We start from the raw sequence: 24,261 nt of genomic DNA on the forward strand, positions 1-24,261 counted from the left end.
AGAGTAAAAATGTGCTTAACAAGTCACATAATAAGTTGCATGGACTACCCCATCTCTGTACCCCACACACACAATTATATGTAAGGTCCCTGAGTCAAGCAGTGAATTTCAAGCACAGATTCGACCAGAAAGACCAGGCAAGTTTTACAATGGTAAGCAAAGGGCACCTATTGGTACATGGGTAAAGAAAACAGACATTGAATATCTCTTTGAGTATGGTGCAGTTATTAATTACACTTTGGATGGTGTATCAATACACCCAGTCATTAGAAAGATACAGGTGTCCTTCATAACTCAGTTGTCAGAGAGGAAGGAAACCGCTCAGGGATTTCACAAAGAGAACAATGGTGATTTTAAAATAGTTACAGAGTTTAATGGCTGTGATAGGAGATAAATGAGGATGGGTCAACAACACTGTAGTTACTCCACAATACTAACATACTGTAAAGGACAGAGTGAAAAGAGGGAAGCCTGTACAGAATAAACATATTCCAAAACATGCATCCTGTTTGCAATACGGGACTAAAGTAAAACTGCAAAAAATGTGGCAAAGAAATGTACTTTATGTCCTGAATACAAAGTGTTATGTTTGGGGCAAATCCAATGAAACACATCACTGAGTACCGCTCTTCACATTTTCATAAGCACAGGCAAAATCCTAGAGGAAAACTTGGTTCAGTCTGTTTTCCAACGGACATTGGGAGACAAATTCACCTTTCAGCAGGACAATTACCTTAAACACAAGGCCACATATACACTGGAGTTGCTTACCAAGACAATATTGAATGTTCCTGAGTTGCCTAGTTACAGTTTTAGTTTGAAAATCTATCGCAAGACTTGACAATGGCTGTCTAGCAATGATCAACAACCAACTTGACAGAGCTTGAAGAATATTTGTAAGACAAATGTGACAATATTGTACAATCCAGGTGTGCAAAGCTCTTAGAGACTTACCCAGAGAGGCACACAGCTTTAATTGCTGCCAAAGGTGGTTCTAGCATGTATTTCCTCAGGGAGTTGAATACTTATCCAATCAAAGGGTGAATGGGCAAGACAAAAGATTGAAGTGCCTTTGAAAGGGGTATGGTAGTAAACTCAGCAAAAAAAGAAACATTATGTGTTTTATAAAATGAAGGGAAAAAAATACATGTATGATAAAATCTGGAACCATCTTGAGGAGTGTGACATTACCTAACAGACATAATGGTGTTTGAATGTTATATGTGCACTGAGTGCTTTTTCAGAGGGTGAATGGTCAAGACAAAATATTTAAGTGCCTTTGAAAGGGGTATGGTAGTAAACTCAGCAAAAAAAGAAACGTCCTCTCATTGACAACTGCATTTATTTTCAGCAAATGTAACATGTGCAAATATTTGTATGAACATAACAAGATTCAACAACTGAGACATAAACTGAACAAGTTCCACAGACATGGGACTAACAGAAATGGAATAATGTGTCCCTGAACAAAGGGGGGGGGCAAAATCAAAAGTAACAGTCAGTATATGGTGTGGCCACCAGCTGCATTAAGTACTGCAGTGCATCTCCTCCTCATGGACTGCACCAGATTTGCCAGTTCTTGCTGTGAGATGTTACCCCACTCTTCCACCAAGGCACCTGCATGTTCCCGGACATTTCTGGGCGGGAATGGCCCTAGCCCTCACCCTCTGATCCAACAGGTCCCAGACGTGCTCAATGGGATAGAGATCCGGGCTCTTCGCTGGCCATCGCAGACCACTGACATTCCTGTCTTGCAGAAAATCACGCACAGAATGAGCAGTACGGCTGGTGGCATTGTCATGCTGGAGGGTCAAGTCAGGTTGAGCCTGCAGGAAGGGTGAGGGAGGAGGATGTTTTCCCTGTAAATGACAACAAGCTCAGTCCGATGATGCTGTGACACACCGCCCCAGACCACGACGGACCCTCCACCTCCAAATCGATCCCGCTCCAGAGTACAGGCCTCGGTGTAACGCTCATTCCTTTGACGATAAACACGAATCCGACCATCACTCCTGGTGAGACAAAACCCGTGACTTGTCAGTGAAGAGCACTTTTTGCCAGTCCTGTCTGGTCCAACAACGGTGGGTTTGTGCCCATAGGCGACGTTGTTGCCGGTGATGTCTGGTGAGGACATGCCTTACAACAGGCCTTACAAGCCCTCAGTCCAGCCTCTCTCAGCCTATTGCGGACAGTCTGAGAACTGATGGAGAGATTGTGCGTTCCTGGTGTAACTCGGGCAGTTGTTGTTGCCATCCTGTACCTGTCCCGCAGGTGTGATGTTCGGATGTACCGATCCTGTGCAGGTGTTGTTACACGTGGTCTGCCACTGCGAGGACAATCAGCTGTCCGTCCTGTCTCCCTGTAACGCTGTCTTAGGCGTCTCACAGTACAGTCATTGCAATTTATTGCCCTGGCCAAATCTGCAGTCCTCATGACTCCTTGCAGCATGCCTAAGGCACGATCATGTAGATGAGCAGGGACCCTGGATTCTTTTGGTGTTGTCAAAGTCAATAGAAAGGACTCTTCAGTGTCCTATGTTTTCAGATCTGTGACCTTAATTGCCTACCGTCTGTCAGCTGTTAGTGTCTTAACGACCATTCCACAGGTGCATGTTCATTAATTGTTTATGGTTCATTGAACAAGCATGGGAAACAGTGTTTAATCCCTTTACAATGAAGATCTGTGAAATTATTTGGATTTTTATGAATTATGTTTGAAAGACAGGGTCCTGAAAAAGGGACGTTTCTTTTTTTGCTGAGTTTATACTGGTGTTTTATTTTCAATAATAATTTATTTTTATTTTTCCACTTTGATATTAGAGTATTTTGTGTAAATCTTTGACAAAAAAATTATAATTCAATTTTAATCCCACTTAGTAAGACAAAGTAGAAAAAGTAAAGGGTGTGAATACTTTCTGAAGGCACTGTAAGTGTGTTGTTAGATGCTTCTTTGCCCTTCTGTGTCACTTTATACAAAGTTGCCAATGTCTTCGCAATTGAACAAGCGATGGAAAAATTAAAACCGAGATGTCTGCATTAAAAATATATACAGTAAACCCCCAGCTAACAACGTTCTCACGATTTTAGAGACCATTCCCTTAAGAGTTTCATTAGGTCATTACCTAACGTTTTCATAGGAATGTTCCAGTGATGTGAAAGGACTGTTTCCATAAGACCATACCCTAAATGTCAAAAAGAACCTACCATAACGTGGTTACCATTTTCTCAGAATATTCAGTATGAATGTTCTAGATATGTTTCATTGGAACCTTGCAGGACTATTCCAGTGTCTAATTTTGAGGGTTAGGAAAAATATTCCGTCAACATCATACCAAACATACACAGAACATGGTTGCTATGTTCTCAGAATATAAGATATTAATCTTCAAGACACATTTTGTGTGCTGGGCCCCTTACTCTTCATCATCTACATTCTCCCCCTTGGTCAGATCCTCTACCACTTCAATCTCGACTTCCAATACTACGCCAACGACAACCAGATCTACCTAAGCAGCAAATCCCTCCTCAACCTAGCCTGGTACGAACCATCTTGATCTCGCGAGCTTACATCAGGATGATTCGTACGAGACTAGGCTTTAACCTACACATAGAACTGAATTTCCTGGCCATCTTGAGATGGCGAGTCAGTCAGGAGGGGAGAAGTCCTCAAGTTCAAGACTTTGTTCTCTCCATAGAAAAGCTACAATAGCTTAGCTTACCTCACTGTACTCACTACTTCCCTTGTTTGTTGTGATTGAATGGCAAAGACACCCCCAAGAAACACCCAAATCAAACCACACCACCAACATAACAATTTTTTTGCATTTCTTAACCAAGCTTCAAAACAAGGCCAAATCAGGAAGTTCAGTCACTCTTTGACAGTTAAAGATTTCCACTAGCTTTCATGGCCACAAAGTACAAATTGGCCCAAAAATTATCTTTTGGTCTTAATTTAATTAAGGTTAGCAGTGTGGGGCCTCCCGAGTGGTGCAACGGTCTAAGGCACTGCATCTCAGTGCTAGTGGCGTCACTACAGAACCGGGTTCAATCCTGGGCTGTATCACAACTGGCCGTGATCGGGAGTCCCATAGGGCGGAGCACAATTGGCCCAGGGTCATGAGGGTTTGGCCGGGGGCGCTTTACTTGGATCATTGCGTTCTAGCGACTCCTTGTGGCGGGCCAGGCACCTGCAGGCTGACCTCAGTTGTCAGTTGAATAATGTTTCCTCTGACATGTTGGTGTGGTTAGCTTCCGGGTTAAGTGGGCAGGTGTTAAGAAGCATGGTTTGGCAGGTCATGTTTCTGGGGACTCATGGCTTGACCTTCACCTCCCAAGCGTGTTGCAGTGATGAGATAAAAAATGTTTTTAAAAAATGGGGTTAGCAGTGTGGTTATGTTTAAAATATAATTTTGAGAAGAGAAATTGTAGAAATGGGCAGGATTAGACATAATTATGACTTTGTGGCTATGGAAGCTAGTGACAACCACAGTTAAGGACATCCGCACCTCCCTCGCATGCCTCACCTGGGACATATTTAGAGATTCCTATTTTTCTACAGTCAAAAAAACTACAATAGTCACAAGTCTGACAACCAAAGTAGCCATGACTGCACTTATTTAATAGGAGTCAACCTACAATGCCTTCAGAAAGTATTCATACCCCTTGAGTTATTCCACATTTTGTTGTGTTCCAGCGTAAATTCAAAATTGATTCAATTGATTTTTTTCTCTCACCTATCTACACACAATACCCCATAACAACAAAGTGAAAACATGTTTAGAAGGAAAGTCAGAAATACCTTATTTACATAAGTATTCACACTGCTGAGTCAATGCACCTTTGGCAGCGATTACAGCTGTGAGTCTTTCTGGGTACGTTTCTTTAAAAAAAACTTAAAGTTCTGAAGTTTGTTGATCATTGCTAAACAGTAATTTTTAAGTCTTGCATTGATCTTCAAGGCAATTTAAATCAAAATTGGAACTAGGCCACTAAGGAACAGTCAACATCATCTTGGTAAGCAACTCCAGTTTATATTTGGCTTGTGTTTTAGGTTATTGTCCTGCTGAAAGGTGAATTTGTCTCCCAGTGTCTGTTGGAAAGTAGACTGAACCAGGTTTTCCTCTAGGATTTTGTCTGTGCTTAGTTCTATACTCCCTAGTCCTTGCTGATGACAAGCATACCCATAACATGATGCAGCCACCACCATGCTTGAAAATATAAAGAGTGGTACTCAGTGGTGTTGTGTTGGATTTGCCCCAAACATAACGCTTTGTATTCAAGACAAAAAGTAAATTTCTTTGCCACATTTTTTGCAGTTTTACTTTACTGCCTTATTGCAAACAGGATGCATGTTTTGAAATATGTTATTCTGTACAAGCTTCTTTATTTTCACTCTGTCATTTAGGTTAGTATTGTTGACTAACTACAATGCTGTTGATCCATCCTCCATTTTCTCCTGTCAAAGCCATTAAACTCAAACTGTTTTAAAGTCACCATTGGCATGGTGAAATCCCTGAGTGGTTTCCTTCCTCCAGACAACTGAGTTAGAAAGGAGGCCTGCATCTTTGTAGTGACTGGGTGTATTGATACGCCATCCAAAGTGTAATTAATAACATCAACACGCTCAAAGGAATATTCATTTTGTTCACCCATTGTACTTTTGCAGATGTCTATAACCGATGTCAGTTGACAAATCAAAATCTGATTTCATATAATAATATATAAAAACATAAATTATTAGATACAACACTTGGAAGCCTTTCATTCTAGCCTTCTTATCAGTATACAGCACATACCCACTCATTCTCAGAATATAAAAATACATGTAAGACAAATTAAACAATACTTACAGCATTCATTAGAATTCCCATAATGAAATGTTGTGACATTGTCATGAAAGGAATTCTTGATTCCTTCCACAGTGGCTCTGGAAACGGTATTACAGATAACTGAGAAACATACAGAAAGTAATTAACTACAGTCACACTGTAGTCACACCTTTCACACCATATAAATCATACACTGTACTAGTCTACTTTGCCTACAAAATGTTTGGAAAATCATGATATGATCTTGAAAGCCTACTTCAGATTTTTTACTTCTGTCATGTTGCTAGCTAGCCCAGTGATGACTACTATGATTAGTAGATAGTGATAGAGATAGATATGATAGAGACGTGTGTGTGCACCGAGCAAACATAACAGACCGAAGACCTGAAAGACTGGACTAGATTGATAATAGAGATTCATGATTTGTGATCAGGGTCGTGCACAGACCTTTGATGGAGCAGGTTTTGAATTCAAAGTGTTCTACTTCTCCTTTTGCCAAATTCACCATTATTAATTGTTTTGCATAGGCCTTCATTTTCAGCAAAAAAAAACATCACACATTGTAGGCTAATGCACAACTCGTCGGTCCTCACAGATGGGCTATTGCAGCAGACGACCACACCGGGTTCCATTCCTACCAGCAAGAAGAAGCGGCTCCAGTGGGCACGCAATCACCAACACTGGACAATTGAGGAGTTGAAAAACATTGCCTGGTCCGACGAATCCCGGTTCCTGTTGCGTCATGCTGATGGCAGAGTCGGGACTTGGCGTAAGCAGCATGAGTCCATGGATCCATCCTGCCTGATGTCAACGGTACAAGCGGGTGGTGGTGTACCACTGTCCAATCTACAGCAACTGCATGATGCCATCGCGTCAGCATGATCAACATCCCTGTGGAAAGTTTCCGACTTGTAGTATTCATTCCCCGAAGAATTCAGGCTATTCTGAAGGCAAAGGCGGGTCCCGACCCAGTACTAGATGGGTGTACCTAATAAACTGTGTATATACAGTAAATTTGCAGCATTATTTGACAAAGGTAATCGTATAAGAAACTGCAGAATCTGCTCTTTCTAATACTATATAGACATCAAAACATCTTACATGTATGTAACTCTGCAGAAGGGTTTGAAAAAGTGACTTTTTAGCGCTCCCTGCCTCTGTGTCAATTCCAAGATGCGCCCATCTCTTCATATACAATTTGACAATTGATAATATTGTCACCCATCAGACTATTGTCAATGAAGTCTTGTCTTTAGGCTATTTCTATTATTATATGTGTGAAATTAGTTTCGATATAGTTTAGGTGCAGTTTCGATTGTCCATCAGCTGGGCAGGCTGACAGAGTGTGAATGACTGGTGGTGAATGAGGAGCAGGGACAAGAAATTACCTCTTAAAACCACTTATAACACAAATTCTGTTTGTGATAATAAGATTCTGTGTTATATAGACTTATTAAGGAAAAGTCAAGGACGGGGGGAGGGTGCGTGACTTTAAAAATGGCAGAGTAAATAAAAATGGCAACATGACGCTCTCGGCTCTCTTGGTGTCAAAAGAGGGGGAAAGGGCTGGGAAGAAAAGAACAAAGTAATTCCACCAATCGAAAGGAGGGAAAAAGGGCAGGCACTTCAGAACCCCTAGGGTCTCTATCTGTGCTTGTTTATGATCATACCTACAGAGGAGATGATTAGAGACAAGACCTTCACCTGACCATGTGACCTTACTCTTGAACATAGCCTATAATTAAAGCCCAAAGCATCTCCTTGTGGCGGTCAAATGGTCAGGAAAACTCCTGGCCCTATAGTGATGATTTATGATAGAGAATTCTCTCTCTCTCTTAGAATCCAAGTGTTCATCTTGCTGAGTGGTCAGAGAGCAAACACAAACATGCAGAATGTGAAGATGGTATCTTTACCGCTCTCCATAGCTGTCCCTTTAAATGTTCTCTTTCATTCAGTTTGTTTGTAAATGTTCTCTTTCATCCCTTCATCTGTGGATGGTTAGTGGGCTGCAGTACAGGACTGGATGCCTCAGTCTTCACCAGTCTGGGACTATTTATTAATTAGTTATTCGGAACCCTGTTAGCTGCTTCTCTTCCTAGGGTCCACTACGTACGGACTACATTGTCTCCACCCCCAGACCTGGCAGTGTGACATAGAAACCTCATTGGGGAACAACAGTCTTGTTTCATAAGGTAACGCATTCCCTCAGGTCCGTTGTGCGGGCAAATCTCACAATTATTAGTTTGTGGGGTAAATGTTTGTAATGGACTTAAGTCTTTCTGTCATCTCTCTCTCCCGGTCGCAGGTGTACATAGTGGCTACGGCAGTGGTTGGCCCGGTCTCTCTCAGACTACTATCCCTTGGACGATGATGATGAGTACGGGCGTGAGGTCCATCATCTTCTTCAGCATCTCCATGATGTCGTCGTGACCCTTCGCCCCCTCAATGAACTCCTCTAGGGTCAGCTCACCTGAGGGGGGAGGAGGGGACAAGTCAGGGGTCAACTCACAATAACCTCCAGGAAGACAGACAGGTGGTGACTCATACCCTCTCCGTTGATGTCGATCTTCTCGAATATGAGCGACACAACCTCCTCTGGGGTGACATCCTGGTTCCGCGTGATGTCCTGGATTGCCTGAGAGAGAGCGAGCGAGAGAGCGAGAGAGCGAGAGAGCGAGAGAGAGAGAGAGAGAGAGAGAGCGAGAGAGAGAGAGAGAGAGAGAGAGAGAGAGAGAGAGAGAGAGAGAGAGAGAGAGAGAGAGAGAGAGAGAGAGAGAGAGAGAGAGAGAGAGAGAGAGAGAGAGAGAGAGAGAGAGAGAAACATTTCTTAATTGCTTCTTAATTTTTGGAATACGATTATGACAAGTATTTTTTGTATTATCCGTGATCGGAAAAAAGCTAATTTCAGCTGCCAGCACACATCATCTCTCTTTCACTCAAACAGTGTGAAGCGCTGTGTGCTCAAAACAACTATTGGCTACTTCTTCTGCCTGTAAAGAAGCGGGCGGGGTATCGGTTGAGCCTGCTGCAACGAGATTGGATTAGAACAAGCCGCTCTCCCTCTGCTCTCATTTCCTCCGACAGACACGTATCACTCAGCCACTCATCTCAGGGCACAAGTCTCCCCTTCTCCAAACATCATGTATGAATCAGAATCCGTTGCTTGTCATTGTTGTTCAATCTAGTTATTTTCTGTAGACTTTGCTGAGGCCATAGGGTTGTTTTTGTCTGTCTACTTGGTGTTGTTTAGTACCCCTCCTTTGTCTGTCTGTGTAATTATTCTATTGCTGACAATGTCTGTTGTTACGTCGTGATCCAAGCCCATGCTTCTTGCTATTATTATTTATTCTCGCCCAGGCATGTTTACTGAGGTACAGATCATTAGAAAATAACACGACAAATTTAGTTTATTTTGATTGATCAAATGTTGTGGCATAATTGTCAGGAAAGAAGTTTTGCTCCTCTCTAAAGTGAACCCCTATATGGGTAAAGTGAATTATCCTACCCTCATCTAAATCTGTCTGGAGTAAATGCAGGCAGTAGTAGCCAGCCATGCATTAGTCCATTTACTGTATTAGCCTATTTCGTTGATAATTGAGTAGGACTAAGTAAGTAAATAGCCCTAATGTGCATTTTCATCTGTCAGGGTCATTTACATTTGAATAATGTGTGTGAATGAGTGAAGGAACATAACAATGTGATCTGAGTGAAGAAGTAATGCGCACTTGAGGTATAGGCTTTACCGGCATTTAAAGCAGACATCCGGGTTTTCCAACCACGAGTAAATCCGATTACAAGTATCAAGTGTGATAAACGGATATGATTGCGAATACAAGTATGACAAAATCGGCACACCCCTACTGCTTACGTTGGCTCAATCGGAAATGACCTCTACATTTCTCCAGTGGAATCTGTAACACTTCAGCTTTACAGTTTGAATAGAGCCATTGATCATGACGAACAAAATTATAAATACATGAAACATAATTATTTTATCTTTGATAAAAAATATAAAAAATAAACACAAACAACATGTCAACAACACAACCACAACACCTGGTACACACCACAACATGCCCTGTCCATGAAGGTACAAAAACACACAGTAGCCTCCCCTTTCCATATAGATAAAAAACATTAGGAACACCTTCCTATTATTGAGGTGCACCCCCTATTATTGAGGTGCACCCCCTTTGGCCCTCCGAACAGAATCAATTTGTCGGGTCATGGACTAAAAGGTGTCGAAAGTGTTCCACAGGGATGCTGGCCCATGTTGACTCCAATGCTTCCCCCAGTTGTGTTAAGTTGGCTGGATGTCCATTGGGTGGTGGACCATTCTTGATACACACAGGAAACTGTGGAGCGTAAAAAACCCACCAGCGTTGTAGTTCTTGACACAAATAGGTGCGCCTGGCACCTAAACTCAGCAAAAAAAGAAACGTCCCTTTTTCAGGACCCTGTCTTTCAAACATAATTCATAAAAGTCCAGATAACTTCACAGATCTTCATTGTAAAGAATTTAACACTATTTCCCATGCTTGTTCAATGAACCATAAACAATTAATGAACATGCACCTGTGGAACGGTCGTTAAGACACTAACAGCTGACAGACGGTAGGCAATTAAGGTCACAGTTATGAAAACTTAGGACACCAAAGAGGCCTTTCTACTGACTCTGAAAAACACCAAAAGAAAGATGCCCAGGGTCCCTGCTCATCTGTGTGAACGTGCCAAGTTGGTTGTTGATCATTGCTAGACAGCCATTTTGAAATCTTGCTATAGATTATCAAGCCGATTTAAGTAAAAACTGTAACTCGGCCACTCAGGAACATTCAATGTCGTCTTGCTGAGCAACTCCAGTGTATATTTGACCTTGAGTTTTAGGTTATTGTCCTGCGGAAAGGTGAATTTGTCTCCCAGTGTCTGTTGGAAAGCAGACGTAGCCAGGTTTTTATCTATGATTTTGCCTGTGCTTAGCTCTATTCCATTTATTTTTACCCAAAAAAAAACTCCTTAGTCCTTGCCGATGACAAGCATACCCATAATATTATGCAGCCACCACCATGCTTGAGAATATAAAGAGTGGTACTCTATGATGTGCTGTATTTGCCCGAAACATAACGCTTTGTATTCAGGACATGAAGTTTTCTTTGCAACTTCAGGACATGAAGTTTTCTTTGCAATTTCTTTGCAACATTTTCAGCAATTTAATTTCAGTGTCTTAATGAATGTTTTGAAATATTTTTATTCCGTACAGGCTTCCTTTTTTCTGTCTTTTACAGTATGTTAGTATTGTGGAGTAACTACAATGTTGTTGATCCATCCTCAGTTTTCTCCTATCACAGCCATTCAACTCTGTAACGGTTTTAAAGTCACCATTGGGCTCATGGTGAAATCCCTAAGCAGTTTCCTTCCTCTCAGGCAACTGAGTTAGGAAGGATGCCTGTATATTTGCAGTGACTGGGTGTATTGATACACCATCCAAAGTGTGATTAAGAACTTCACCATTCTCAAAGGGAAAGGGAATGCTTTTTTTAACACATCTACCCAACCTGGTCTCAAAGCATTTTGTATTATTCTGTATGTAAATCCGATATCCCTTTAGTATATGTTACGTTTCGTATGGTATGTATTCATTTGTGGATGTCCATCAGCAATTTCGTATGATATGTTATCAATTACAATTCATATTATATGTTACTAATTTACAAAAACGTACAATATGTTACGAATTTGCAAAATATACAATATGTTATGAATTTGAACAACAAATTGTTGCGAGGTGGCTAACATTAGCTAGCTGGTTAACGTTAACTAGGCTAGGAGTTAGGGTTAGGAGATAGGTTAAAGGGTTAAGGTTAGGGTTAGGGGAAGGGTTAGCTAACATACTAAGTATACATAACAAAAAATATAAATGCAACATGCAACAATTTCAAAGATTTTACTGAGTTACACTTCATAGAAGGAAATCAGTCAATTGAAATACATGAATTAGGTCTATTCTATGGATTTCACATTCAAATGGCCTAATCTATGGATTTCACATGACTGGGCACTGGTGCAGCCATGGGCGGGCCTGGGAGGTAATAAACCCCCCCCCCCTAACCCCCCTTCCCCCGCAGGTGAAGAAGCCGGATGTGGAGGTCCTGGTTACACGTGGTCTGCGGTTGTGAGGCCGGTTGGATGTACTACCAAATTCTCTAAAACAACAATGGAGGTGGCTTATGGTAGAGAAATTAACATTAAATTCCCTAGCAAAAGCTCTGTTGGACATTCCTGCAGTCCGAATGCCAATTGCACACTCCCTCAAAACTTGGGACAGCTGTTGCATTGTGTTGTGTGACAAAACTGCACATTTTAGAGTGGCCTTTTATTGTCCCCAGTACAAGGTGCACCTGTGTAATGATCATGCTGTTTAATCAGCTTCTTGACATGTCACACCTGTCAGGAGGATAGATTCACTTGGCAAAGAATAAATGCTCACTAACAGGGATGTAAACCAATTTGTGCACAAAATTTGAGCAAAATAAGCTTTTTGTGCATATGGATAATTTAGGGGATCTTTTATTGCAGCTCATGAAATATGTGACCAACACTTTACATGTTGTGTTAATATTTTTGTCCAATATAGTTGAAAAGTTGCTAATTAGCTAAAATGCAAAAGTTGTCTGTTAAGCGATTCAAACTCACAACCTTTGAGTTGCTAGACGTTGCTAGACAATATACAAATTGGCTTAATTATGTATTTACTAACTAACTAAATAATCACACAGAATTACATAACAAACAAACAGTAGATATTTGGGTTACTACATGATGCAAAGAAAAAGTCCCTAGCGGATGAAGCCGATATGACGGCTTGGTAGACATAGGAAAGGGGTGGGGACTGAGAAAGAGCGGAAAAGACTAAATGGATTCACTACACACAGTGGATATTATATTAATTGAAATGCTAATCTTTGCAAATGAACGGCCGCTCATTCGAGAATAATTGCAACGTATATATTTATGTTGTCTTCTCTGTTGGAATCGCCTGTCCGTCTGCTGGAGAGTCAGTTCATCAGAGAGCCTCTGGTTAATTTCCCCAGAAGCCACAATGTCCTTAGTGTTTGTAGCTTTCCCCACGGCTCTGGATAGTGTCTGTTGTAATGGGTACATCAGGCATACCATGTTCTTAGATTAGATGTTTCGGCGGTTGTTGGTATTCTCGTACTAGATTTACGTAATTTCAAGCTGCAGACTACTAATTATAAGTCTAAGATTTGCTCTTATTCTGTAGTGATTGATAGTCTCAGAGTTTAACCATTTCCAGCAGTGTAGCCAAAACTACAGCTGTATGGTCTCCGTGGCCTATAGAATTGTCCCGGCGTTCTCTGACTTAATGTATATTTTGTAAGAAGTGGGTTTTATACTCTGTGGAAGAAGGGCGGTCCATGACGTCTAATGTAATGTCTGGCCTCACGGGGGCGTGGCCACTGACTAGTTAAAACTTTTATATGGAGAACAATTCTCATTTAGAAGGCTAACATCACATTACATATTTTCACAAATAGTTTCATATTTACTCATTCATTTAATCCAACATTTAGATGTTAACCTGACAGCTGGGAAATGTACACATTAAGAGATATAGTTGTGTGTTTCCTGTCCTTCATGATGTCACAAAATCAAACAACTTTGACAGGATTGTTCTTTAAATACCCATGGACCATTCCCACATTCTCAAAAATTTCAAATATTTTTTTAATCCTCCAATTTTGGGGATTAGGAGTTGAACAAAGAGAAGCTCTTTGTTCCATAGGTTTCTTTCCCCTCTCTTTCTGCATGACCAGGGGGCGAGAGTCTCTGCCAGGAATTTATGACCTGTCGTAAAGTCATACAATTTGTGGTGGGAGAGAGAGAGTAGAGAGGTCATGAGCAGATGAGCTCCTGCATTTTTCAGCATGTTCTTAAATAAAGATAGATTTGGAGTTAGATAAACTTTTTTGTCAGGGACATATACAGGATGCTACCCTCTACAACATAACCTTCACTCCAAATCAAAACCTACAACCTGATTTTAAACGGAATTACAGAATCACCTGGAAGGCTTAAAACTACCAAAGATTATTATTCCAAAGCTATACAGCAAATGCTCTGGAAAACAACAGAAACCTGCACCAAAGTCAGATTAGTTACGCCAACAAGACAGTGTCAAAGTAAAAAAAATCTCTGGTAGAATGCCCTGCTTTTATTTCCTTACACTCACAACCGTAAGCTATTTTCTGTAAATAACTCACCATTTATTTGTTAATAATGATCTTGTTGAGAGTTTATTTTCCTGTAATAATGAATACAAGTTAGCTAAAGTTAAGACGTTGTCAACTATATGATATGGTCATTATTTGAATTTAACGTTAGCTAGCTAGCTAGCCAATAAGCTAGAAACGAACCAAAACATTGTTTAGAAAGTTGCTTTTAGTTGCCTGGTTTGCTAGATTGACATATACTAAATTCATTTTTAAACGGATGGGTTTATTGGTGTGAAAATACACCAGTTATGCTATTTTGAGCCACCAGGCTGCTGATGTCATGCAGCCTGTTGTTTTTGTGTTTATACTTTTTCAAAACGTCAACGACAAGTTTGACAATAGAATGTTCTTGATGTCACTGCGACAACATGTTACAGTATAGCTTCCGTCCCTCTCCTTGCTCCTACTTCAAGGTCTCAGAGCGAGTGACGTCACCGATTGAAACGCTATTAGCACGCACCACCGCTAACTAGCTAGCCATTTCACATCGGTTACACTCACCCCCCTTTTGACCTCCTCCTTTTCCGCAGAAACCAGTGATCCGGGTAACGGCACCAATGTTACAGTATAGCTTCTGTCCCTCTCCTCGCCCCTACCTGGGCTTGAACCAGGATCTCTCTGCACACATCGACAACTGACACCCACGAAGCATCGTTAACCATCGCGCCACAAAAGCCGTAGCCCTTGCAGAGCAAGGGGAACAACTACTTCAAGGTCTCAGAGCGAGTGACGTCACCGATTGAAACGCTATTAGCGCGCACCACCGCTAACTAGCTAGCCATTTCACATCGGTTACATACAGACATGTCGATAGACATATTCCAAACCAGCCTTTAGTCCTCAAATCTTTGGTTGTTTAGTACACTACCACACTCACTCTGTTTAGCACATGGCCTCACATGTGAACCCTTAAAGAGAAACAGGATGCACCTGAGATTAATTTCAAGTCTCATAGCAAAGGGTCTGAATAGTTATGTAAATAAAGTATTTCAGTTTTTTTAATGAATTTGCAAACATTTCTAAAAACCTATTTTTACTTTGTCATTATGGGGTATTGTGTGTAGATTGATGTTTTTTTAAATGAAGCTGAATACGGAAAACTTTCCGAGTGCACTGTATATACAGTATACTGTATATTATATATTACACACTGAACAAAAATATAAACGAAACATGCAACAATTTCAAGGATTTTACAGTTCATATAAGGAAATCATCTCTTTCGCATGGAGTTTTTCAGGTTGTTGATTGTGGCCTGTGGAATGTTGTGGCTGTGCGAAGTTGCTGGATATTGGTGGGAACTGGAACACGCTGTCATTAATGTCAGTCCAGAGCATTCCAAACATGCTCAATGGGTGACATGTCTAATGAGTATGCAGGCCATGGAAGAACGGACATTTTCATCTTCCAGGAATTGTGTACAGATCCTTGCGACATGGGGCCATGCATTATCATGCTGAAACATGACGTGATGGTGGCAGATGAATGGCACGACAATGGGCCTCAGGATCTCGTCACGGTACCTCTGTGAATTCAAATTGCCATCGATAAAATTCAATTGTGTTTGTTGTCTGTAGCTTATGCCTGCCCATACCATTACCCCACCGCCACCATGGGGCACTCTGTTCACAACGTTGACATCAGCAAACCGCTCAGCAAACCACTCACCCACACAAAGCCATACACGCTTTCTGCCATCTGCCCGGTACAGTTGAAACCGGGATTAATCCGTGAAGAGCACACTTCTCCAGTGTCAGTCTGGAAAGTGGCCAGCGAAAGTGAGCATTTTCCCACTGAAGTCAGTTGCGACGCCGAACTGCAGTCAGGTCAAGACCCTAGTAAGGTTGACGAGCACACAGATGAGCTTCCCTGAGATGTTTTCTGGTTCTTTGGTTGCACAAAACCACAGTTTCCTCAGCTGTATGGGTGGCTGGTCTCAGAGGGTCCCGCAGGTGAAGAAGCTGGATGTGTATATCTTGGGCTTGCGTGGTTACACGTGATCTGCGGTTTTGAGGTCGGTTGGACAAATTCTCTAAAACAACAATGGAGGTGGCTTATGGTAGAGAAATTAACATTAAATTATCTGGCAACAGCTCTGGTGGACATTCCTGCAGTCAGCATGCCAATTGCACGCTCCCTCTAAATTTGAGACATCTGTGGCAATGTGTTGTGTGACAAAACTTCACATTTGAAAGTGGCTTTTTATTTCCCCCAGCACAAGGTGCACCTGTGTAATGATCATGCTGTTTAATTAGCTTCTTGATATGCCACACCTGTCAGGTGGATAGATTATCTTGGCAAAGGAGAAATTTGTGCACAACGTTTGAGAGAAATAAGCTTTTTGTGCGTATGGAACATTTCGGGGATCTTTTATTTCAGCTCATGAAACATGGGACCAGTATTTTGTGTTCATATTTTTGTTCAGTATAGAATCTATGGTCTGAGGGGCTTTGTACCTTTTTCCTTTCTATCACTTCTAACTCTATGGTCACACCACCAATGCAATGAGGTCACCACCAATGAGGTCATTCCACCAATGAGGTCACAGCACGGGAGTTCCTTCCTGTCTCTCTCTGTGTGAGGGAGGGATTAGTTGAGCTCATCTCCACAGATTAAATAAGTGTCCTTGTTTCGTCCAATTTCAAGTTCAATCCAACCTACTTCTTTAAATGAATCTCCCTTGATGCCTTCTATTTTGACCGTTTCAAAGTAACATTTGAGGATTAGATTGGATGCCATTCAACTTTTTCCAGGTAGTTGTTAAATTAACCATTACTTTTTATGTCATGGGAAGTCACCAACCTGGTGTTTTTTGACGTTTTTAAGACATGATGTTGATTCATGTTTAGAAGCCCTGATAAGCAGTGTTGTAGTACACTATTTGTTGTGGATATGGTTAGCAAAATAGAATAGCATTAGCCTTGCATGGTGATGTCACCCTGTCTTGAAGTCAACTAAGGCTAAGCTAAGCCTCTTGCAGCTTGCTCTAGTCATGCATGGTAAAGAATCCTGGCAGGCCTCGTACATCCAACAAATACCTGCCCTTTACCTAAATGATTTAGTCAATTAGCATAAGACTTGACCGCTTTCGATGTGTAGCCTATATTACCGTGAATATTGTCTCCAACTCATCCTTGTCGATTTTCCCGTTGCCGTCCTGGTCAAACAATTTGAAGTACCACTTGAGTTTCTGGTTGATTTCTCCCTTCAGCATCAGACTGATGGCTGCGATGTACTCTACAAAATCTATGTACCCGTCCTAAAACAGAGATAGAGAAAGAGAGAGAAAGGGTGAAGAAAGGGTACAAACAACAATACTTTTGCATGCCTTTGCAGCCATTTTTTCAAAACAATGTCTCCTCAGTGCACAGAATAATATATTTGATTTAATATATCCCACCTTCTGTAATTACATATATTAGATACATAGCCATGCTGTATATCTAAATATATCTCTGGACACATGGTCTTAGGGACACTGGATGCACCATAAAGTTGAACCTAGTTTACCTGTAGGTGGGTGTCGTGTCATGTCCTGGGTTTACCCCGTGTTCTGTCCATCTTGGTCAACACATCCACCCACAATCCACCCCTGGCGACAGCACCACCACTAAAGCTCTCTCCATCTGTACGAAGCTTTCCATTGAGCCCGTGCCAACTAAGAGACTTAGCTAATGGCACACACCCGGTGGGCACAACCCCTGAAGGAGGAATCCCACATAGTTTATCATACCAACATGTCCAGTCTGTTCTGGACAATGTAAACCGAAACCGAACAAAAAAAAGTACAAAACCTAATTTCTCTGCCGTGTGTACTTTACTACTCTTCCATTGTCAGCGTACTGTAGGTCAATTAACTGTAGTGGGGTATTATCCCCAGATTACCTACAGTACATAGGTAGTTAAGGTAATTAGCAGGTTTATCTATTAAGTGTCTTTCTGTGATAACGTTAGAGCTGTGTCACTCCCTCAGCACACAAATTTAAAGATCACAATCTCCGCTCCTACGTCTACTCAACAGTTTTTGTGTCACAAATTCTACTCCACTTGCCTGGTGCCAGTCTGTTTTTGCTCTCTTGCCAACTTCTTATGGAATTGCAACGTGGTCTCAAGGCAATTCATATTAGTCTGTATGTAAATCTGTAACACTCCTTTTAGAATGACATATTACGTTAGTTTACGTTAGGAAAGTAATAGCTGTAGTACAATACCATATGAATTATAGTAGGCGGTCATTGTAAAAATAAGAATTTGTTCTTATCTGACTTGCCCAGTTAAGTAAAGTTGAACAACGAACTCTTCATTGAGACAACGAACTCTTCATTGAGACAACGCTGAAACATCAATCCAAGGGCTAGGCAGTGACACCTTTTCATTTGTGCCAAAATCAAAATGAAAGACAAGTTATCTAGCAAATTCAGGAGACTATGGTGTGAAATAGGCTTTTAGAAATGCAGTCTTTATTTTATTACTTATCGTTAATGCCATCTTTGGTGTGCAAGCTTTTTCCCCCCCGCTCATATCGATATATTTTGTATTATTCGTCATACAGAAAGAAGTGTTACATTGCATGAAGTTTAAAATACATTCTGCCATTGTGTAATGTGACATATTTTAACATGACCATTTTTTAACACGCTAAAATAAAATGTAGAAAATAATTAATCAGATGTCTTCTGCAAATGAAGGTGATGATGATGCAATCTTTGCAAGAGGGAGCTTGTTTTAGTTGGTCCTCAACTGGCGAATCAGCAATTTCATTCAGGCTAAATGGGTTAGCAGGTTAGTTCTGAAGGATTCGTTGAAATAGAAATGTCCCTGGCTAAAATATGAGCCACTCTCCACAACCAACCTAGCCTTTCTGCCTAAAGTAACTAGACCATTAGTAGGTATCATACGTCTTGGAGGTGCTCAGAAATACATGAAGTATATTTTGTATCGCTCTGAGGCCAGGCTGGGAATTGTCATGCCAATCATTTTGTTTAGCTTGACAATGACAATGGAGTAGGCAAAAGCACAAACAGATTTGCAGTGGTGTAAAGTACTTAAGTAAAACTACTTTAAAGTACAACTTAAGTCATTTTTGGGGGGTATCTGTACTTTACTATTTATATTTTAACCAACTTTTACTTCACTATATTCCCAAAGAAAATAATGTACTTTTACTCCATACATTTTCCCTAATCCTCAAAAACACTTGTTACACTTTGAATGCTTAAGCAGGACAGGAAAATTGTCAAATTCAAGAGAACATCCCTGGTCATCCCAACTGCCTCTGATCTGTTGTACTCACTCAAATCCATGCTTCTTTTGTCAATTATGTCTGTTGGAGTGTTCCCTTGGCTATCCATAAATAAAACATTTAATCGTGCCATCTGGTTTGCTTAATATACGTTTAAAAAAAAAAGATTTATACGCAATGATCGGGCATGTGGGCTGGATTGATATAAATCCAACCCAAGGAAAACTGTTACGGTACCCTTCATTCTGTGACATACCATTTTTTTCTTAATAATCTCACAAATTGCAGTTTTGGACGAGACTGACTTTATGACAAAAATTATCCTATTTACACGTACTACATTTTGACTCTAGAATAAAGGTTTCTGTCAAATATCAATGCCACATAGGCCATTTTCTACAAAATTTGTTGTTTATTGCCTTCAGTTGCTTTAACTCAGCTCATTCCTCACACATTCTCCTACAGAAAACACACCACACACACACACCACACAAATCTACTTAGAACACTATAAACACACACAGGCTCCGCTGAGGTATATTGGCCCTACACAGTGGCTCTGTCAGCACATTGGTGTGTGAGCCAATGGAAGCTCCTGTTCTCTCAGCTGACGGTTCAGCTCTTAGATCTATATCAAAGCATGTTAGCATATTAATGTTATAAGTGGCTCTGCCATCTTCCACCTCTCACATGCTATAGTCTACAAATGAAAATGTCATGTACTCTGAAAATGCACTCCAATGCATTAAAACTGCGGATGACAGCAATTGCATCTCTGCATCCAACTCAATAGTGCAGTCTGCAGAAAGAAACTATGGCACACCTACCGTAAGGTCCTGCAAGCCTGAGTGCTAGTCTATTTATGCCCACTCCTTTTCATTAATTGTTATGCCAAACACATCATGCATAAACAGATCTGGGACCAGGGACCTGCAGCTCCAGTGACAGCTAAGCAGCTAAGCAGTGAGAGACAGAAGAGACAAAATAATAGAGGGAACTTAGAACGTGGCACCTGCAGTAACTCCAAACTCAAGACTGACGCAATTACCCCTGCTCTTCTCCCAACATACAGAATAGAATGTCAAAATAAAAGTCCCATGATGTCACAATAGAGGTCCCACATTAACATACACTTGAAATACATGACTTATATTGGTTTTATACCATCCTAATGCACTGTCACTCCCAGTCCCTCTATAAACGTGTGTGTCTTCATCAACATCATGATCATCTCACCCCGTCCATGTCGAAGGTGAAGAAGACTTGGTCCACGTAGCTGGTAGCGTTCGCGTTCATCCCCTGCAGACCAAGCATGCCCTTGAGTTCGAACAGCGTGATGAGTCCTGACGGAGACTCCTTCATAAACTTGTTGTACCAGTGGTGCATATCCTCTGCCAGGATATCATCGAGGTTAGAGCCGTGGTTCCCCATGTCTGAGAGGTGGCGCTGGGCTGAGAAGAGGGACGGTCGATGGAGCCTCTCGCCTTCTGAGGGATGAGTACTGGTTACAGGAAAGCTGGGCTGAGATCAATGACCTGTAGAGGTAGAGTAGACCCTGTTTTCTCTGGCTGACTCTGCTGTCACCCTTTTGGGTGAGATGGGGTAGTTCTGCTGGATTAGGTTGGGTTCTGGAGAGTTGATGGATGCAGAGGTCCTGAGGTTCACCTGTAGAGAAGGTAGGTTGCTAGGGGACTGAGGGAGCTGCAGTCTCTGTCCAACTCCCTGGCTCTGTGTCCCTCAGAGAATCAAGAGACAGAAGAAAAGAGTAGAGAAGATGTTGCAATGTTGCGTGAGGAGCTGCTTCCTGGCTGCGATCAGTCACTCCAGTCTGGCCCTGTACAGTACAGTAATGTACTTCAGGAAGGACAGAGAACAGGACTCTTTAAACCTCTTAGTGTTGCTGCAGGACACAGAACAGGAGGGAAACACTTTAAATAACACCCTAATGAGATAACCAACCCATCCCAACCCTCTGCTAGACTTTGACATGCAAGTGAAGGACGGGGTACTGGCACTGAAACAGGGGTGATTATATAACTAACGAGCTACAGCAGCTGGACACAGAAGCTCCCCTTTGCTCTGCTCAGAGACATGACCTTCTGTCTCTACAGACCAAACAGACAAGACAATAAGAGGAAGATATAAGACAAGGAGACAGGTACAGGGAGAAAGACCAGACAGGGAGAGAGACCAGACCGGGCAACAGGTACAGGGACACAGGTACACAAGGAGACAGACCAGACAGGGAGAAACAGGGAGACAGGTACAGGGAGTCAGACCAGACAGAGAGACAAGTAGACAGACCAGACAGGGAGACAGGCCAGACAGACCAGCCAAGGAGACAGACCAGACAAGAAGAATGGGAGACATACCATGTCAACATGGAGTCAGTCCAGATAGAGATACAGGTACAGGGAGACAAGTAAACAGGTACAGGGAGCGAGACCAGACAGGGACACAGGTACCCAAGGAGACAGACCAGACAGGGAAACAGGTACAGGGAGTCAAACCAGACAGGGAGACAGGTAGACAGACCAGACAGGGAGGCAGACCAGACAAGAAGATTGGGAGACATACCATGTCAACATGGAGTCAGTCCAGATAGAGATACAGGTACAGGGAGACAAGTAGACAGGTACAGGTACAGGAAGGCAGACCAGACAGGGAGACAGAGCAGACATATAAGGGAGCACCCCTGTCTAAGTTAACAATGTTATAAAGTACAGTAATCAGGCTATTCCTAGAGGACCAATCAGTACTTTACCTGGATCAAACATTACGTTATGGAGACATTATGACATAGGCCAAAGGCTATGACATTATGACAAAGGCTTATGTTAAAAGGTAAAAGTTTGTAAGGTTATGGTGTTGGATATCATGCTGACATTATGTTGATGTAATGGGGACAAAATAGTGATGTTATCGGTACGTTATGAAGGCGTTATGGAGACATTATGGTGACATTATGACATAGGTCAAAGGTTATGACATTATGACAAAGGCTTATGTTAAAAGATCAAATGTTGTAAGGTTATGGTGTTCGATATTCTGTTGATGTAATGGGGACAAAATGGGGATGTTATGGTGATGTTATGGGGACGTCATGTTGATGTCACATAAGATTACCTTTAACAGAGAAAGCATAAAGTATTATCTCTTCTTCCCAGTCTAGCCCCGGTGCATTATTGAACAAACTGAAGGCACGTTATTCAGCCACTCTTGAAGGAAAATGGCATCAAGCCTCAGAGTGCTGATCTCACACGAGAGGTGAAAAGGTGAAAGAAGTGCTGATCTCACTGCAGGGAAAGGTTAAGAGGTCACAGTTGTGACCTTGATGGGGTTGATGCTATAACAACAGCCTGTGGTCAAACAGAGTTAGTTCTCAACTGAAGATCCTACTGTTTCAGCACACACCCCAACTCAACTCTCAGATTATCTCTATGGGATCCTTGTATCTGGATTATATCCTTCCTTTTGATTTAATCACATCTGAACCTGTGGGTTTCCTCATGGCCAGGGATAGATATACACTACAGGAATCAGAAATTGTAGAATTACACTTAAATTTGAAGCAGGAACCTGTAGGTGAGAGAGGAGAGGGTGAGGAGGTGAAATACACATGGTTAGCAGATGTTATTGCGAGTGTAAAGAAATGCTTGTGCTTCTAGTTCCGGCAGTGCAGCTACATCTAACAAGCAATCTAACAATTCCACAACAACTACCTAATACACACAATCTAAGTAAAGGAATTGAATAAGAATCTATAAACTCAGCAAAAAAAGAAACGTCCCTTTTTCAGGACCCTGTCTTTCAAAGATAATTCGTAAAAATCCCCAAAACTTTACAGATCTTCATTGTAAAGGGTTTAAACACTGTTTCCCATGCTTGTTCAATGAATCATAAACAATTAATGAACGTGCACCTGTTGTAACGGCTGTCATCCTCTTCTTCCTCTGAAGAGGTGTAGCTAGGATCGGACCAATACGCGGCGTGGTAGGTGTCCATATTTTAATATGGAAAACTAAACATGAACACAAATACAAAAACAACAAACGTGAACAAACCGAAACAGTCCTGTGTGGCACAAACAATGACACAGGAAACAATCACCCACAAAATACCAAAAGAACATGGCTGCCTAAATATGGTTCCCAATCAGACACAACGATAAACACCTGCCTCTAATTGAGAACCAATCTAGGCAACCATAGACTTACATAAACACCTAGAATGAACACAACCCCATAAATCTACAAAAAAACCCTAGACAGTACAAACACCCTAGACGAGACAAAAACACACAAACCACCCTCGTCACACCCTGACCTAACCAAAATAATAAAGAGAACAAAGATAACTAAGGCCAGGGCGTGACACCTGTGGAACGGTCGTTAAAACACTAACAGTTTACAGACGGTAGGCAATTAAGGTCACAGTTATGAAAACTTAGGACACTAAAGAGGCCTTTCTACTGACTCTGAAAAACACCAAAAGAAAGATGCCCAGGGTCCCTACACATGAACGTGCCTTAGGCATGCTGCAAGGAGGCATGAGGATTGCAGATGTGGCCAGGGCAATAAATTGCAATGTCCGTACTGTGAGACACCTAAGACAGTGCTACAGGGAGACAGGATGGACAGCTGATCGTCCTCGCAGTGGCAGACCATGTGTAACAACACCTGCACAGGATCGGTACATCCGAACATCACACCTGCGGGACAGGTACAGGATGGCAACAACAACTGCCCGAGTTACACCAGGAACGCACACTCACTCTATCAGTACTCAGACTGTCCACAATAAGCTGAGAGAGCCTGGACTGAGGGCTTGTAGGCCTGTTGTAAGGCAGGTCCTCACCAGACATCACTGGCAAAATGTCGCCTATGGGCACAAACCCAGAC

General features: G+C 41.7%; 1 protein-coding gene across 2 annotated transcripts; it reads right to left on the reverse strand.

Moving 5' to 3' along the window:
* Window positions 1-763: 763 nt before the first annotated feature.
* Window positions 764-23,727, reverse strand: guca1d (guanylate cyclase activator 1d). Of its 2 annotated transcripts, XM_071337465.1 has the most exons (5): window positions 23,283-23,727; window positions 20,597-22,939; window positions 17,228-17,377; window positions 8,375-8,462; window positions 764-8,297 (listed from the first exon to the last, which is right to left on the reverse strand). In XM_071337465.1, the coding sequence occupies exons 2-5, from the start codon at window positions 20,789-20,791 to the stop codon at window positions 8,173-8,175; spliced, it is 558 nt and encodes a 185-aa protein (XP_071193566.1). In that variant the 5' UTR covers window positions 20,792-22,939; window positions 23,283-23,727; the 3' UTR covers window positions 764-8,172. The 2 variants fall into 2 exon arrangements, with proteins under 2 accessions (XP_071193566.1, XP_071193565.1); XM_071337464.1 differs by having other exon boundaries at window positions 20,597-23,727.
* Between the last annotated feature and the right edge of the window lie 534 nt (window positions 23,728-24,261).

This window comes from Salvelinus alpinus, chromosome 13, assembly GCF_045679555.1.
Source record: "Salvelinus alpinus chromosome 13, SLU_Salpinus.1, whole genome shotgun sequence".
Classification (NCBI taxonomy): domain Eukaryota; kingdom Metazoa; phylum Chordata; class Actinopteri; order Salmoniformes; family Salmonidae; genus Salvelinus; species Salvelinus alpinus.